Raw genomic sequence first — 18630 nt, forward strand, 5'->3', positions numbered from 1 at the left:
AAGATTTTATCATGCATTTTCATTTCTCGTAAAGGGAAATATACTTAGGTCTTATACCCTAAGATCACACAACAGAATCCATTTGGCTAAGACAAGGTCATAAGATCTAGAATTGTATTAACATTCTCACTCTTACATAAAAATAGTTTTAATACTATTCTTTAGTAGTCCGGTTAATATTTTTCATAGTATCCTGTATGGTCCCACCTCATCCAATTAGATTATGTCTGAACCTATTACTCCTTTGCCATTTCCTCCAGTTCTTGGAAGGGCTGCTGAGGCCACATTATCCCTACTGAGGTCTTTACCTGTCTGAGATTCCTGGGATGTGTTTAATTGCAAATTGGCAATGGGGTTTTATGTTTTTTTCCAGTGGTCAAATAGCTCCATATATAGGGAAAGAATATATTTGTCAGAAGAGAGTTGATCTCTTTGATAGATGGTTCATATTTATCCTTATAATAAACGTGTGGATAATTAAGAATGGGTGATCAAAATAGCAAAAAGAAAAGGAGTACTTGTGGCACCTTAGAGACTAACCAATTTATTTGAGCATAAGCTTTCGTGAGCTACAGCTCACTTCATCAGATGCATACTGTGGAAAGTACAGAAGATCTTTTTATACACACAAACCATGAAAAAATGGGTGTTTACCACTACAAAAGGTTTTCTCTCCCCCCACCCCACTCTCCTGCTGGTAATAGCTTATCTAAAGTGATCACTCTCCTTACAATGTGTATGATAATCAAGTTGGGCAATTTCCAGCACAAATCCAGGTTTTCTCCCCACCCCCACCCCCCCACAAACCCACTCTCCTGTTGGTAATAGCTTATCTAAAGTGATTGTTAGTCTGTATTCGCAAAAAGAAAAGGAGTACTTGTGGCACCTTAGAGACTCTGACACCTGATCAAAATAGGACACCTTTATTCTCTCAGGGTGGAATCTTGAGAGGTGCTAGAACCTGTGACTTCCTTTGACTTTAATGGAAAGATTCAGTGATCATTGTTTGTTTGTTTGCTCTTCTTGTTCCTTGGTAGGAGTTTTTCTGCTAATAATACAACTTCTTTCTTCTCTCTCTGAGTGAATCAGAACATAGTATCAATGGCCTGATTTTTCAAAAGAGCTTAGCATCCTAAATTGAGTGTCACATTGGGAGCAGGTGGATGCTGGCCTCTTCTGAAAATCTTGCCCTCGGCTACAAAATCTTCGGACAGTCCTTCCAAAAAGAATATGAATTGTAAAGTCACTGTAGAATCCTTTTACTCTCTACTAGGAAAATAAATGTCTCGTTTCCAACAGGTCTTTAATCCAAATCTTTCAGTGAGTGAGTGGAATCTGACTGACATGGAAGCCAATTTTTCACCGGTAAAGGATGCATATTTGTGTCTGTGTGAAAACCATAGTATAGATATGAAACAGCACTTCTTGTTAACAGAGCTAGTACATTAGTGGAGAATGAATAATTGTTTTATGGGAAGGAGGAGGAGAATTTTACAGTGGGTAAGCATTCACCAGGGATGAAACTGAAAACACCAATACTCTTCACATGTGACCCAAACTAGACTTGAACCTCTATTTTCCACTCAGAAGAAATCTGAGCTTATTTGGAGGACTGGTTGGGATAATGAAAATGCAACATGCTGGAATCTGAGTTGCCTTTTATGTGGTCTTCAGTTGAAACCAGCTGCCCAAGTACCAGTCTTTGTGTTGACCCTCTGCACAGGCATGAAATTCACCCACTGTTAATTAACTTTTAGTTTGGAAAACTGATTTAATTGCAACAATTCTAAAAGGAAGAAAAATAATATCTCAAATGCATATAGTGCCATGTGTGTGAAAGTGCTTTACAAAATATATATGTGTGAAATGCTGCCCTCCCTGGGGTGTAATAATGTCATTGTTTAAAAGCACACAGCCATGTAACACAACAATTTAGGAAAGCAAATGAAGACTATATATACAGTTGAAACTGTGGGGGAATGTGATTAGGCAGGGTGAGACTGGAATTTGACACTGGGACTAATATCACTGAAGTAATATTACACACAGATGGAAATGCAACCGTCACAGGATGTTAGGTTTCACTACAGGGGTTTCTTCTCCTACTTGAGACCAGGGGCAGCCTTTCAGAGCTACAGTATCACCCTCCAGACAAGTTTTATCTGCAGAGTTGCAAGTCAGGTGGTTTTGCCGCCTCAGAGGGTAGGATTTCGCTCCTCTGTGTCAGTGCTGCTAAGGCGGCAATTTTCTGTCATCATAACAACGTCCTTGGCTAGCTTTTGTTTTTTCTGTCATAACTGGCCATTTTCTGAGGTAAATTTTTTTCTCCTGGCTGTCAGGAGGGCAATAGAGCCTCTGGAGGCCCAATTGGTAATGCAAAGGCTCAACAGGAGTGGGAGCTTGCTTTCAAAATGGAGGACTCTGTATAAGAGCAAAGGCCAACAGATACTCCCAGGTTGCTTTCCCCATTCGGCCAAACGCAGAAGAAGGCTGTATACTTAGTAATTCAATCCTTCAGCTCAACAGGATTTTCCAGTACCTCAGGCAGCCTCCTCAGGTGACGCCCTGAGCATACAAAAGAGCATATAGTCATATGACCAGCTGTATTGCCAAAGCGATAGTGCAAGCAAGTACAAAATCTAGTCAAAGCACTTTCAAGCACACAGAAGGGGTCCCGGGATACATCACCCCCCCCCCCCGATCACTGCTCAGTAGCCCACAGACCAGTAGAAGTCAGTAGGAGTTGAGAGGGCATTATTCACCTCACAGGATGGCTCCAAAAGAGAAGAAATTCAAAGTTAGGCCTCCAACAACTTTAACTCATCTCCTGGCAACTTCCAGCCTTGCAACTTAGAAAATGTGAGAGGACTCTTGGAATTGTTTTAAAAAAAAAAAGTTAGACATTAGAAAAATCTCTGTTTGATGGCATGTTGTATTTGGCTTTAGATAAGGACCCTTAGTTAGATGGTACAATGTGATTAAGAGAAAGATTCCTGTTATCGTAGCCGCTGGCTCTATGAACCTAGCTAGTGATGCTTGGTTGCACAGGAATTTTAACCCCTCATTAGGATTCTCTTAAAATAAAATCAGGTCCGATCTTTGGAGGTACCATTTTTCACCTTCCAAAATTAGCCTGAAAAGAGTGGGATTCCGCAGGGTAATCCCACCTTCCCACCCCAATTGGCTGTAAGTAGCAATCACAGGTTGGCCCTATGTTCCACGTGGAATAGAGAGGCAGAGGATAGAGAAAGCAATCACAGGTAATTTTTTATTTAAAGCTTCCTCAAGGACATCTCATACTTGGTGCTGGGTAGCTCTGCCAGGTGCGGAAGCCAAATCTGAGATAACGTAAGGTTTACGTAGACACGAACATGGCAATTTGCTAGCAATTCCTCTTGTGTACATAATTTTGCTTATTAGAACAGAGGCCAGCGATAATAAATTCTGTGTGCTATCATTTGCTGTATGAATAAAGCACTGATCTTCACAAACAGCCTAGTTCTAACCATCTCCCTGTCTTTGTATAATTGTACATTGTAGTTTGTATTTTTGCATCAAGATGCAGCAACTCAGAGTGGATCTGGAGAAGAATGTAAATGAACTGTTTCCCAAAGTGTTAAATCCTCACTTTAACACCACCTGCCCAGGTACCAGCAATAGCTGTCCAGGCAAACACAGGAATGGGAATTCAGTAATGAAACTAATGGTTAAGCATTTTTAATGGCTAGATGAAATGTCTGGTATTGATCCTTTAGCAGACCAGAGGCTTATGATAGTAGTGCAACTTTTGTGTTTCAGTTTAGTGATTATTCCTCAATGATGTTTTAAGATAACAGTTTAAGATTGGAGATGTGCCAATATTTAAATATGACCAACCTCTGTCTATTCCTGCTAACATCTATGGTGAGACGAGATGGGTGAGGTAATGTCTTTTATTGGACCAACTGAAGAAGAGTTCTGTTTAAGCTTGTCTCTCTCACCAACAGAATTTGGTCCAATAAAAGATATTACCTATCTTGTCTCTCTATTATCCTGGAACCAACATGGCTACAACAACAATGCAAACATCTGTGGTGTCTGTCAGAATGTAGCCAGTCTCCTTTTGATTGTTCATTGCCATCCAATTGCTATGTGGTGACCTAGGTGAAATGTTGATAGTCTCAATCTACCTTGTCTTCTTGATCTAGTAGAGACATGCCCCTATTTTTAAAATAAATACCACTCATTTAAACCCGTGTCAGCAGAGAGGCCAACATCTGAATGGGTATGGAAATTAAGTTCTGTTTTACCCCTGGAGCTGGTCTTTCCAGACTACGATTGAATCACATTGGTTCAGCAGTGTCACGATGCTTGCATTACTGCTGTCTGTGCTGTACCATTTCTTTCTATCATAGGACTTGTCTGCCTGGGAAAGTATATTGTTATAATTATACCAGTATAAACATCTCATGTGGACACTCCTATTCTGGAATTAGTGGCTTTTTTTCAATTTAGTTTAAATTCCTTCCCTAATATCATAAGTTAAACCAAAATAAAGACAATCTTTGAACAGAATCAGTGTCCGCATAGAGCAGCTAGTGTAACCATATTGGTTTAAAGTCACAGCTTATGTTATATGGAAAAATCTTCCCCATGTAAACAAGTCGTTACACTCTGTCTAGAGTAGAAAGAGGTTTTTAAAATGTGTTTAAAACACCACTTACAACCTAGTGTAGACAGGGTTTTAAAAACGTATTAGGTGGTCAGCCATGACCCCATGCTTGGTGCCCAATGGTGCATGAAATATGTTAGCTAGCGTGTTTTAAAACAGTCTGTTTCGCTGCTCTAAACAGAGCCTTCTGGTTTTCTGGTAGTGTTCTCCCACCATGTATACATAACCGCTTTGTTACATCAATGACTTTAGTCTCAGCCCAGGAGCATCCATGGGCAACAGATTCATTAAAAAATTGATGTATTGAAGACAGAATTCCTTGGCACTGTAGGTGATGTTGCATGAAACATGCATGTCTGTACTGGTAAGGCCTGGTGAGTCTAGTCTCTTCTTTGCAAGGTCCCTATTGTACACATAGCAGCGTGAGGATAGTAGGGGTGAAATAAGGGAGACATTGGAACTGGTGGGTGCCTCCAGTGCGGAGGTGAAAAAAAGCTGAAAGCATATGTATAAGTGGGGGAGAGCAGCTGCTCTTACCCAGTCCTCAAAGGCTTCAGGCCATTTGCTTCTTTTTCCATTCCCTTATTCCCATACATCTCAGCGATTGAAGTATGATTCAAAATCAGCTGAAGCCAATGGAAAGACGCCCACTGACTTTAATGGACTTTTGGACTGTCCCAGTTCCAATCCCTTCTGGCAAAGTCCTGAACTCCCTTAATTCCTATTGGAGTTCAGCACTTCCTAGGATCCAGCACTTAGTTAATAAAGACCAGTAGTTTGCCTGTCGGTAACCACGTTTTCCATTTTCTGTCTGCATTCCTAGGGAAAGATGTCATTCTTGAAAGCACCCAGCAGTTTCTCATTGATCGTGAAGCAGACTTCAGGAGCAACATTGTAAACCTGCCTGAAAATTCAGCTCTTTATATTCCATCAGAAAATATGGCTTCCTATCTTTCCTCTGTGGGTCTCCAAGGAGATATCCCATTAAACCTGAGCTCTCCCACTGAAAGTAACTAGTGATCTATTTAGCTTTACAAGACAGTTGTGCCTTTTACTCCCTTACAAAACATCTACAGTTTTGAATGTAAAGGAACAACAGTGACTTAGAAACACACGAAAGAGTGGTTGTTGCTCTTTTTGAATTGATGGAAAACTCAGCCACCATACCTGTTTGCACCGCCCAAGCTGCACTTGTTTTCCCATGCTTACCCAAGACAAATTTTACAATAGGCAGTCTTCTTCCAAGAAACAAACTTGTGAGTGCCCAGTTACAGGAAATCAGCTGTGCAACCGGTCCACCCCTAAAAGTGTTTTCTTTTTTACCCATTTCCTTCTTTTGATATGATGAGAGATACTCATATCTCTCCCTTATCTTCACAGTTTAAGCAGAACAACCTGAATTTGCACATCCCTCAGTTGACATCAGTCTGTGCAGATGGAACTTTTTCTGAAGACCCATCCTAGACTGTGAAAGAAACTCCCATAGAAACTAAGGACCATCATAAATCATACCACCTTCCATTCCCAGTGTAAGATATACTTATTTGACCTGCCTTCTTCAACATCAACACTGAGCAGCATGGACATTTAATTATTTTAGAAAAACCTACCAAACCACAACGCTCCACTGCACACAGAATTCCCCCCCGGGAAGGGGATGAGAAGGAACGAACCACATGTGACACATGTTAGACACATCACTTAGTGCAATTCTGGAAGGTGCTCAGATTCTACTGTGATGAGGGCAGTATAATAACCTATTTCAAATAGTAGATAAAATAGGACAAAGGGCTGGATATAATTTTGGTTTTCAGTGGCATTTCAATACTTTGCATGCATATCCAGTCTAATCTACTGTGTGTTCGCATTGACTTGGAGGTTATTCTGAGTCCCCTGAATAAGATTTTGCTAGCCTGTTGCTTTATTCATATACACAAATGAGAGAACCCAGATTTCTTTAATGGGATCCTGATTGAGTGAGACTTTCAGTGCAAATACCTGCTGGGGGTGGGCGCGCTGAGAGGTACAGTATACTCTGCCCACTAGCTTTTCTTGTATTCTTTGTCCAACCTAAACCAGCGTCCAAACCTTGAATCAACCTTCTCTTTCATGTGGTTTCTGAAGACTACATTTCTCAGCAAAGCAGAGCTTTGTTTTTTATAATGTAGTTCTAGTGTTACCCAAGGGATTTCGTATGGAGAATCAGAGATTTACTGTGTATCAGTTGTTTCAGTATTTTCTAAATAAGTTGCATTTCCCTAGAGAAATTACTGACCCAAATACCTAGCAATTCAGACCTAACTTAGGCCTTCAAGCTGAAACAGAAAGGAAAGGCATAAGCCATGCCAATGTCAAATGAAAGAAGCACCCTGCCTCCTTTTACTGCCATGACGATTCATGGTACTGAACCATGTTTCTGAGCAATTTGAATGGTCAAGTAGCATCCATCCCAAAATATGTATTGAGATAAAGTATAACTGCAGTCAAATTCTCCTTTAATGGAAAAAACACCCCAAATTTTAAATGGACTTCCCCTCAGAGCCATTTCCTCCATTGATTTATCAATAAATAAAGAGCTGCAAGAGTTGAGAAGCATTGTGCTGGTTAACAAATTTTGTCCATCTGACTTAATACTGTGGATGCTACCCTTGTGATTTTCACTGAGTACCTCTGTCCCGATCCCACAAGGTACAGTCCTTTAAGGAATTATGATGCAGCAGCATTTCTATAAATTCCATCCAGTATTTCTGTGGTTGTGACTAAGGGAAGCCCATGGCAGTCCCCACTGGCTTCCTATTTAGAAAATATACCTAGTTGGACCAGGTATCCCTATATGATTAATCTATACTGGGAAGTAAAGATGTTTCTTTGATTATCTGTGTGTAATTTTCAGCAATGAACTGAGCTGAAATTTATTGAGTTGATTTTTATTCCGTTTACTTATTTTCTTTTATTAGAAAACTTAAAATTGGCTGGAGGCTTGTTCCACCTGACAAACTTATGGTTTCCTTATTCAAGGACTATTTAATCACCTGGATCTTTACACACAACTTCCGTTGCAATTGGTCTTTGTGTGGCAGTCTAAAGCCCTTATTCAGTGAGGTAATTAAACAAATGCTTGATTTAAGCCACTTGAGTAATCCCAATGAAGTTGATGGGACTATCACATGCTTAAAGTTAGGCATGTGCTTAAGTACCTTTCTGAATCGGAATCCATTTTTGGTAGGAAAATGAACCATAGTAGGATAGCTACTTGCAAATAGGAATAGACTAAACACAGTCCAAAAGAATGAGCAATTCCAAACAAGCCCTTATATAAACAGTTAGATTCCAGCCTCCATACTGCCAAACATCATACTGTGACCACTGCCAGCTGCTACTCTGGGAAGAGTCTCTCTTTTTCTTTAGACCTTTTGCTCTATTATAGGCATTAGATTGGAAATTCATGGTAGAAAGGAACCCCTAGCAATATTTTTCTGGAATCTCCCCTGCAAGGAAGTGTGACTGTATTTCCTGGCTTTTTACACTTTTTGTTAACTTTACTTGAAGTTGATGCATTGAGACTGCATTTTTGCACTATGCTGTACATTTGTAAAGTTTTACAGAGAACACTAATTAAATACATTTCCTTTTTCTCATTTAGTCCTGCTTTGGCATCTCTCCATTCCCTGTTCCCTCTTCATTTATAAGTGGTAATGACTTCTTATTTCAAGGGGCTTGCATGTGGGATAGGACCAACTGCACTGAAATCTAATTGTTTTTTTTCCAAATGGACAGTTGGCTCCACAAATCTTTAAATAATAAATAAATGAGAAAAGAATACAAACACAAAGCTAGTAAATCTGGATGAATTTTTCAAATTAAGACCCTAATCTTGCGAAGACTTATACATGTGCTTAACTTCATGCACTGTGAATAGGTCCATTAAAGTGAAAATCAGTGTCTAAATCTGGTTAGTTACTGAAATTTGGCTGTTTGTTGTTCTTTAAACAGTTAAACACTTTTTTTGTGGAAACATTCCAGTTGCTTCAAAATTCTCCACTTTTCAAAAATTTTTGACAAAAACTTTTAGGGAATCATGTTGCCTCTTGGTCATTTCAGGAGGCGGGTGTTGTTTTTTGGTTCATTTATCATCACTAGATTTTTGTTGTTTGGGGGGGTTGTTTTTTGCTGTGATAATTTTGATTAGTCAGTTTAGTCAGATGGTGGGATTTTTTTGTGCAGAATTTTTTTCTAAAAATTCTAATTTCAAAAATAATTTCTAAATAAACAATTTTATGCAAAATTCAAAAAAATTGGACTGTTATAAAACATGATGAATTTTGCTGAAATTCACATGAATAACTTTTCTAGTTTTTAACCAGTAGGATTTTTTAGACTAAATTTTTCTCATCTTCCCATTATCTCTTCTATTTGATATTCACAGTCAAATGCCTTTTACTGTGGTGATGTGGAGGGAAGATGGGAAATAATAATTATTAGCAAAGGGATATCCCACTTGAAAAAAGGCCTACTGCCTGTTTGGAACATTAAAATATTGTAATTGTGAGGCTTGACCAATAAATGGCACACTATTTTGGGCTGTTACTTTGCTTAATCATAGAGTTTAAGGCCAGAAGGGACCACCAGATCATCCAGTCTGACCTGTCATGTATAACAGGCCACCAAGACCACCCAACATTCACACCCTAAAAACAACATCCAAAATTAGACCAACCTCCTTAATCCTCCCTGGTGTTTACTCCCTCTCTCCTCTCCCCCAATTTCTTTATAGAAAGCAATCATATCCTTTCTCAGCCTTCTTTTTGCTAGACTAAACAAGTCAAGCTCTTCTAGTCTCTTGCCATAAGATAGGCACTCTAGTCTCCTAATCATCCTAGTCACTCTTCTCTGCACCTAGTCCAGTTTGAATTCATGTTTCTTAAACACAGGTGATCAGAATTGTACACAGTATTCCAGATGAGGTCTTACCAGTGTCCTATACAATGGGATTAATACTTCCTCTCTTTCTAGTGGAAATGCCTTGCCTGATACATCCTATGATTGCATTTGTGGTTTTTTTTGCAGCCACATCACACTGGTGGTTCATGCCTCCTTATCATCCTGCAATTGACCAACATACCTACTTCTTTCTCCTCCTCTGTCATTTACAACTGATGAGCCCCCAGCTTGTAGCAGAAATTCTTATTATTCCCAAAACCCTTACATTTTGTAAGATTATTCAGATCCAACTCTGTATTGACAATGCCTCTCAACTTTGTATCACCAGTAAATTTCATTAGCGCGCTCCTACTTTCTGTGCCAATGATATTAATAAAACTATTGAATAAGATTGGTCCTAGGACCAATTCTTTAGGAACTCCTCTAGTAATCTCCCTCCAGTCAGATAATTCACCTTTCAGCACAACCTGTTTCCATCTCCCCTTTTGCAGTTCCTCATTCACCTTACAATTCTTGTACTAAGCCCTATCTTATCTAGTTTAACTAATAATTTCCCATATGGTACTGTGTCAAATGCTTTACTGAAGTCCAAGTATACCAGATCTACCACATGTCCCTTCTCTAAAAACAATCAGTTATTTTCTCAAAGAAGGAAATCAGGTTAGTCTGGCACAATCTACCTTTGATAAACCCATGTTGCATTACATCCCCTTTTCAGTTTACCTCCATGAATTTAATTATTCTTTTCTTCATAATGTGTTCCAAAGTCTTGCCTACTACTGAAGTTAGACTAACAGGTCTGTAATTGCTGAGATCACTTTTTTCCCCCTTAAATATAGATATGATGTTAGCCATTCTCCGGTCATATGGTACTACACCCCAAATACATCGATATATTAAAAATCCTTGCTACTGGACTAGCAATCTCATGTACCAGTTCTTTCAGTATTCTGAGATGGAAATTATCCATTCTCCCCGACTTGAACACATTAAGCTCTTTGAGTTTAATTCCACCTCACGTGATAATTTCCATTACTATACATTCATTTCCATCAGCCATCCTGCCTTCACGCCCTTGTTCCATATTATCATCCTTACTGAAAATCAAATCAAAGTATTTCTTTTATTTTGAAGCCATACCTAGATTATATGCTGATCATATGCAGCTCTCCTTTCCAGCAGCCTCTTTTCAGCCCAAAGTCATGTTACAATATAGATCTCTACTCTGACAATTATAGTACATAGTGAGTCCTCGATATGTTTCTCAATAGCTTGGTTTTGGTTCTGTTACTTTGGCCAGAAGTCCCTCAGAGTTCAGACAAGTGCTGTTTATTTTGATGGGAGGTGCATAAACTGCAGAAAACTAAGGAAAGTGTGGGAGTGATCATAAATAACTGACAGCTTACGGAACAAGAAATGTACTGAGCATGCTCAGTATTTGTTTATGGCTTAAAAGTCCAGGTTGGCCAGTGTTTCATATTTAGTTTCAGGGTTACATCTTCGCCAATTTCATATTCTGAAGGAATGCCTTATCCTTGTGCTACAGCGTGAGCTACTGTAATAAGTATTGTCCTGAATTAGCAAAACACTTATGCTCATACTTAATTTCAATCACATGCTTAAGTCCATTCCTGTTTAGCAAGATAAAGTGGCTGACGTAATATCTTTAATTAGACCAATTTCTGTTGGTAAGAGAGAGAGAAGCAAAGTACTTAAGCACATACTTAAATCCATGGGTCTTAAGTACACTTCAAACATGTGCTTAAACAAGTCCATAGACTTCTGTCTTTAAGTTAAGTAATTATTTCAATGCTTTACTGAATACAAATGGACTTAAAGGTTTTGCTTTATTTGAGGCCTATATTGTTTGGTTCTTCTGACCAAGAATTAATTTTATAGCGAAATAGAGTGGGAAACTATTTAACCCCAAATTTCTTTTGTGAAAATGCCACTGTGACTGGTTGGTTATACAAACCCCACACCAATAAGGAAGGGGTTCAGTAGCTGCTCTGGGCCCAAGCAGCCCCACTCTGCATACCTTCAAAGCATGCATGGTTTGGAAGAGGAGCTCAAAAGAAGAGCAGTCCAGCTCAGGAGGATGGCAGACAGTGAAGGTAAACTGACCTGCACTATGAGCTACTGAGAAGGAGCACCACAAGGGGCTTATGCTGCCCGTGGCCAAGCTATAGTGATCTGACCTAGCCTGCAAAAAAGGGACCTGAGAGGTAGAAGTGATCAGGGAGGTAGCCGTAGAGGACCCCAAGGTGCAGGACTTAGCTATCTATCATTGGATTGGAGCTCGATGGAGAGGATGAGCTCGGGCTCCCCTCCCAGACCCAAAGATGGACAATGACATAAGTCTATCCCTCAATAGGGAACCTAACTCGGAGAAGACCCTGAAAGTACAAGGGTTATGGACCACAAGACCCCAGCCCAAGAAGGAAGCCCTGAACCCCCACTGAATTCTGAAGCATTCCCTATTATCAGACTCTTTATATGTACCCCAAAAAGGGTGAACTTGAAAGTGTGATCTGGCCAGAAGGCTGAGTCACTGAAAGGACAGATCATTGCAAGGCAGAATTGTAGTAAGAGAGGGGAACGTTTGGGAGGAAGACAACCTGCCACCCCCTACCTGACCACTGCGCGGCACTAGCCATGAGTGTTCCCCTTCACAGCCACATCACTACTTTGCATTTACAATTTACATGGCTTCCAATGAGCATCATGCATATTAAAAACCTTTAATTAGATAAGTATCATTTAGTGCCTTTGCTACAGATGGGCAAAGACAGATAAATTTAGAAGTGTCTGAAACCCTTAAGCTCTAAAGTCACTTAGCCACACTTGAAAATTTTATCCTTGGTGCTTTGCCCAACAACATACAACAATTCAGACAAAGACACCATAAAGAATAGAACCCATGGGATCTAGCTTCAGGCCCCTCCTCCCTCTCTCTCTCCATGGAGTCACACTCCCTCTCTTTTTAAAGATGTCATTGTTTTCATGGAAATTGGAGCAGAGATGTCAATGGAACATAAAACTCAAAAGGTATTGTACAGGGCTTCGCCTCCCCCACTGGTTGGGCGTATAGATGAGTGTGGTTTGAGAGAGGCTGCGGAATGCAAAGGGTAACAAAGCATTCTTGTGGGGGTAGAGCTTCCAAGTGTCTCGAGGGGGCGCTGCCTGCATTAAAATGTTTGTTGGATTTTTGATTATATGATCTTGCTTCATTTATTTGGGACCCTGTGTTGCTCCATTCATGTGGGGATGGATGGTGATGAAATGACCCCCTATGCAGGCCAATAGAAGCAGGGTATACTAGTGTAGTGGGTTAATTGATACAGGGTCATCTGTGACTATAGTGTGGCCTGCAGTTCTGGACAAATGGGGATACTTCCTGAAGAAAGAGTTTGGGTCCATCCAGTTGGCAATGGAAGAATGAAATGGGGGAGGTGGCCCCAGTATTTGGTAAGGCCTTGCTGAAAACTAGAATTGTAGAGATGAAGGTGGCCCAGGAAAGCTGGGTAGCTGGAGTTCGGAGTCTGGGTTTGGACTGTCTGAAACTTTAACAGTCTCTTTGCAGGTCTTGTTGGGTATCTGACTGTTGGAACTGAGGGTCAGCTATTTCAGGTGGGTTTAATACAGTTGGGAAGGAGGGTATGTGCTATCCAGGAACAGAGGCCCTGGGGGTTCTGACAGGTGTGTTAGAGGAGATGCATCAGTGTGCAGGAGCCCGACTGCCACAAAGTCAGAGGGTGATTTTATGGCAGTTGGTGTGAAATTATAGGGGGTATTCTCCAAGGGGCCATACAATTTGGGTCAAACCAGCCTAGTTAAGCATGAGATCAACACAGGTAATGCCTGGCCTATTAAGGAAGACCCACATCACTTGCCTCTGGTCCACCAAGAGGAAACTGAATGGAAGATTCATGAGATGGCGACTTCAGGAATTACTGAACTATCCAGAAGTCCTTGATTATCTATACCCCCTGGCACTGGTGGGCAAGAAAGACAGCACAACACAGATCTGTGTCGATTACCCACATTTGAATGAGGTGACCCACAAGGACTCAGATCTAATGCCCCACATTGACAATATGCTGGAGACATGAACAGAATCCAAATGGTTCTCTTCACTGGACCAACAGAGTGGTGCTGGCAAGATGTGTGTGTGGGGGGAAGTCAGCCCCTGTGAAGACCACCTTTACCTAGGGACAGGGCTTGTGGGAGTTCAGTGTCATGCTGTTTGGATGACATAATGCACTAGCTACATTTGAGCTGTTAATGAAGCAGGCCCTGGGCAAGCCACCACTTTTCAGGGGTCAGTGTACTTGGACAACATGCTGATCTGAACAGGAACTCTTCTACAGCACTGGAATGGGCAAGTAATGTACTAGAGCAGCTTCCAGGAGCAAACCTAAAGCTCAGCCCTGCAATGTGCAAGTTGCTCTAAAGAGAAACTCTTTCTGGGACATGTTGTTAGTGAGGAATGGATCTCCACTGACCCAGGAAAAAGTGCCTGCAGTGGCCAGAACCCCAGCATATCCACCGGCTTCAAGGGTTCCTGGGCCTTGTCCCTTATTACCAGAGGTTTCCTGGAGCTTTGCTGGGATAGCTGCCCCATTGCATAGACTAGCAGCGAAAAGGTCACCATTCATGTGGAGAGCCAGGCTGAGGTAGGCGTTCCGAGACCTGAAGTTGGCTTTGATCACTGTGGGCCAGTGTTGGGATATCCTCTGCCAGGTTACTTATTTTGTGTTGGGTAGTAATTCAAGCTAGACTGGAACAGGAGCTGTGTTTTCCCAGGTGCACAACAGACAAGAGCGGGTTGTTGGGGCCTGTTATAGTAAGACCCTCCAGAAACCGGAAAGGAAACCTTTGAGACCCGCAGGTAGCTCTGGGCAGTAATCAGAGCTATTGAGCTATCACCCTGCTGTTTACAAGTTCATCTAAGATTTACTTATTGACTTCGGATTTATATACACGTCACAGAAAAAGTAGTGCCTTTCCCAAATTACAAGTATGGCCTATTAAACAGCTCAGAAAGCCCAAACTATCAGAACTGTTATCAAAATAATGGACACTGTTAGAAGATAGCAAATCAGGATGAATCTGTCAAGGATAAAGGCCACCATATGCCACTCTGATTTGGCCTCCTCTTATATACTACTTATATAGTGACAAGGCCTAATCCACATTAGCATGTAGCTAATAGCATCAAGACAAAAACCCCACAGGCTTAAAATTATTCCTGTCTTTCAATCGGTTGTCATCTCACCTGGGGCACAGTGGAATGGACATTATATCTTGACCTGTGGAATTAGTTAGAGGCCCACGTTCCCTGGGGGGACTGTTATTTTTTTGGGTTAGTTACCATGAGGTCACATTTTCTTATGGGCTGCATTAAGCTCTCTTTGTACATTATTAGATTGCTATCCTGCTGAAATTGCACAGGGTGTTCCCCCTATTAACATTGTTGCATGCACGGAGGTTGGTACTATCCCTTGTTATTGTCCTGTCCGGTTTTAACTTGATATGCTCTTGAACTCAAGGGGAGCCATGATGTCATCACTACTGTCTGACGTGGAATCCCCCTCTTGTGCAAGTCTGACTGAATCTTTCTGAGATCTTCCACTGCTCTTACACACATGGCTAAAATGGTTCAACTTTGACACATTCCTTGCAATGCTGTCCTAATGCGGGGCACATCGCCTTTACCTGCTCAAGCTATGTCCCACAATAAATTCATCTCACTATGGATATGGAGCTGGCTGGGAGCGACACTCGACATTAATGTTGATTTTCAGTAAATCTTGGAGGACTGGGGACGTTCCAGAAGATTGGAAGAAAGCTAATGTGATGCTAATTTTTAAAAAGGGTAAAGAGAATGACCAGAGTAATTATAGGCCTGTCAGCCTGACACTGATCCTGGGCAAGATAATGGAGTGGCGGATACGGGACTCAATAATGAACTAAAGAAAGGTAATGTAACTAATGCTAATCAACATGGGTTTATGGAAGATAGATCCTGTCAAACTACCTTGATATTTTTTTATGAGATTATAAGTTTTGTTGATAATAGTGTCGATATAATATACTTAGACTTCTATAAGGCATTTCACTTTTGGACTGCATGACATTTTGATTAAAAAACTAGAATGATATAAAATTAACATGGCACACATTAAATGCATTAAAACTGGCTAACGGATAGGTCTCAAAATGTAACTGTAAATGGGGAATAGTCACTGAGCTAGTGTGGGTGGGGGGTCCCGCAGGGATTGGTTCTTGGCCCTACGCTATTTAACATTTTTAATCAGTGTCCTGGAAGAAAACATAAAAATCATCACAGATAAAATTTGCAGATGATACAAAAAGTGGGGGAGTGGTATGCAATGAAGAGGACAGGTCACTGATTCAAAGTAATTTGGATTGGTTGGTAAACTGGCCACAAGCAAACAATATTGCTTTTAATACAGCTAAATGTACATCTAGGAACAAAGAAAGCATGCCATACTTACAGGCTGGAGGCCTAGTCTGGGAAGCAATGACTCTGAAATGCAGGTTGTGATGGATAATCAACTGAACATGTGCTACCCATTATGTTCTCAGTTTTGAGAATACTATGTTCAGTTTTCCCTGGAGGTCCCCCATCCAAATAGTGACCAGACCTAACCCACATTAGCATGTAGCTAATACTATGTTCAGTTTTGATGCCAACAATTCGAGAAGGACATTGATAAATTGGAGACGATACAGAGAAGAACCACGAGAATGATTATAGGATTAAAAAACATCCTTAAAGTGAGAGACTCAAAGTGCTCAATCTGTTTAGCTTAATAAAGAGAAGGTCAAGAGGTGACTTGATTACAGTCTAGATGTATCTACACGGGGAACAAATATTTAATAATGGACTCTTCAGTCTAGCAGGGAAAGGTATAACATGATCCAATGGCTGGAAGTTGAAGCAAAGCACGTTCAGACTGGAAATAAGGCCTAATTTTTTAAGAGTGAGAGTAATTAACCATTGAAACAATTTACCAAGGTTCATGTTGGAGTCTCTATCTCTGACAATTTTTAACTCAAGATTGGATGTTTTCCTGAAAGATGAAGTCTAGCCATTATTTTTGAGACGTTGTATAGCACAGGCCATGGGGGGGGGTCGGGTCAGACTAGATGATCAGAACGGTCCCTTTCTGGCCTTGGAATCTATGAATTTATGGAAACCTGGCCATTTGTTCACCTTTGCTGTTGCTGCACTGCACGTACAGGAGTTGTGCCTCCTAGGCCTTCTCTCTTGAGGCTTCCACTGCATGCCCCATGTCTAAACATCTGTCTAATGTGAGAGTGCCTTCCTGGAGCAGCCACTTGTATGCGGTGAGCCCAAGTTCTGCAAACAATCCTGTCTCAAATTAGGGAGTCTGTCAAGTCCTCAAATATTGAATGTACCAACCAATGTGCATAAGGCAGTTACATAGGGGTTTATCCCCTCCACTTCAGACTGGTATCTAGTGAAAAATCTGTGTCATGCCAGTTTCATTCTGCTTTGGGGAGCTATAAGTCCCAAGGGCTCCTAGAATTGCGGTGATACTTGAGGCAGTGGTGAGCTTCAGAGTGGTGCAGACATCTCTGGCTTCTTCCCCAATAAAGTAAAATAGCAGTTTTACTTTCCCATGTTGTCATGTTCCTGAAGGGCTAGGTCTGCATACACCTCTAACTCCTCCTTCCACCAGGTACATTGCTAGGCTAGGTGTGTGTCTGAAAAATCCAGGACTATGCGGGGTCTTCACATAGAGTTCCTAGATAGATGAAAGTTCAGCCAAGGAGCTACTGGCCCTGGACACAGGCACTCCTATAAGGATCCAGCTATTAGAGACACCAGGAGTGGACAGGAGTCATGAGGGGTGCAGTGGCACCCAGGTCGTACAAGGAGACTACACAAGAGGGATAAGTGACCCAAAGGAACAGGAGACACTTACAAGCCAGCAGACAACACCCAGAGAGCCTATAGAGATCATAACTGAATGGAGAGACAAAGAACCATACAGAGGCTAACCCCACAGGGAGGAGACGACTCCACAGAAAGAAAGTTTGCTAGACTTCGAGTGATTGCACACATCCATTACACTTCAGGCAACTCACAAGCAGTATGGTAAGGACAAGGGTTTTGGAGGCTGAACAGGAACTGCAATACAATTTGTCCAAATCTAGCATCAGCCCTTGATGCTTGTTGCTTGGGAAATAGCATGACTAGTACAAGTATGTACCAATGAACAGGTTGCAGCCTTGCAAATATCACTTGAGGACACCTGACCCAGGAATTTGTGTGAGCAGGCACCCACACTCTGACTACCTACCACAGGTCGTGAGAAGGAACTGAGAGAAGGTCAGGGAGGTCCCTCCCCTTTATACCATCAGCTAGAAGCCTAAGCAAGTGGGGAACTCATGGGCGCTGAAATGGCTACCCCTATGAGGAAAAACTATCCAGCTTGGGTGAACTGGGGGGGCACACGCACGTAAAGTGGAATGGACATGTGCAATCACTCAAAGAAGAAAGTGGGAATGCTTTTCACAGGGTGGTATGTGGAGGAATTGGATGGAGTTTCTAGCAACCTCTCCCTTTCCTTATTTTTCAGTTTCCTACTACAGGCTTTCTAGGTGCCCTGCCACCTCCGCTCATAAGAGGAACTTAGCTGTTTCTGTGCAACAATATGCTTCTGATTAGTTGGGTGTAGTGCTTCACATCCTGCACTGCACCAGGTTGGGATTTGCAAGAGCCTCACCTTATGTGGCAATTCAGTGTGTGTGGTGAGGTACAGAGGGGCTGTGGGGGTGAAGAAGGAATCTTACCACCTAGATTTTGGAAGCCACGAGCTCAGTGGATCCATGAAATTGTGTTTCCACTGGTTGTTCTCCCAAACTTCCCCTCCACAGTGGTACAAAGGAAGCAAAGCTCTCGAGTGAACCCCTTATATAAATTCCTGCAATCCTGTCCCCTGGTTCAGCAGGATTGAATGAGGAGGGGCCAGAGCTCAGAG

At 41.5% G+C, this 18630-nt stretch overlaps 1 protein-coding gene across 1 annotated transcript in view; it reads left to right on the forward strand.

Annotated features, from left to right (window-relative positions):
- The window catches only part of HSF4 (heat shock transcription factor 4), a 32997-nt gene extending 27329 nt beyond the window's left edge, over positions 1 to 5668 (forward strand). Inside the window, exons 11-13 of the mRNA XM_073307503.1 lie at positions 1300 to 1365; positions 3560 to 3647; positions 5475 to 5668. Of these exons, the coding sequence (XP_073163604.1) occupies positions 1300 to 1365; positions 3560 to 3647; positions 5475 to 5668 (348 nt within the window). The remainder of the gene's footprint in view (positions 1 to 1299; positions 1366 to 3559; positions 3648 to 5474) is intronic.
- Positions 5669 to 18630: the final 12962 nt, after the last annotated feature.

The sequence above is a fragment of the Lepidochelys kempii genome, chromosome 12 (genome assembly GCF_965140265.1).
Source record: "Lepidochelys kempii isolate rLepKem1 chromosome 12, rLepKem1.hap2, whole genome shotgun sequence".
Classification (NCBI taxonomy): Eukaryota; Metazoa; Chordata; order Testudines; family Cheloniidae; genus Lepidochelys; species Lepidochelys kempii.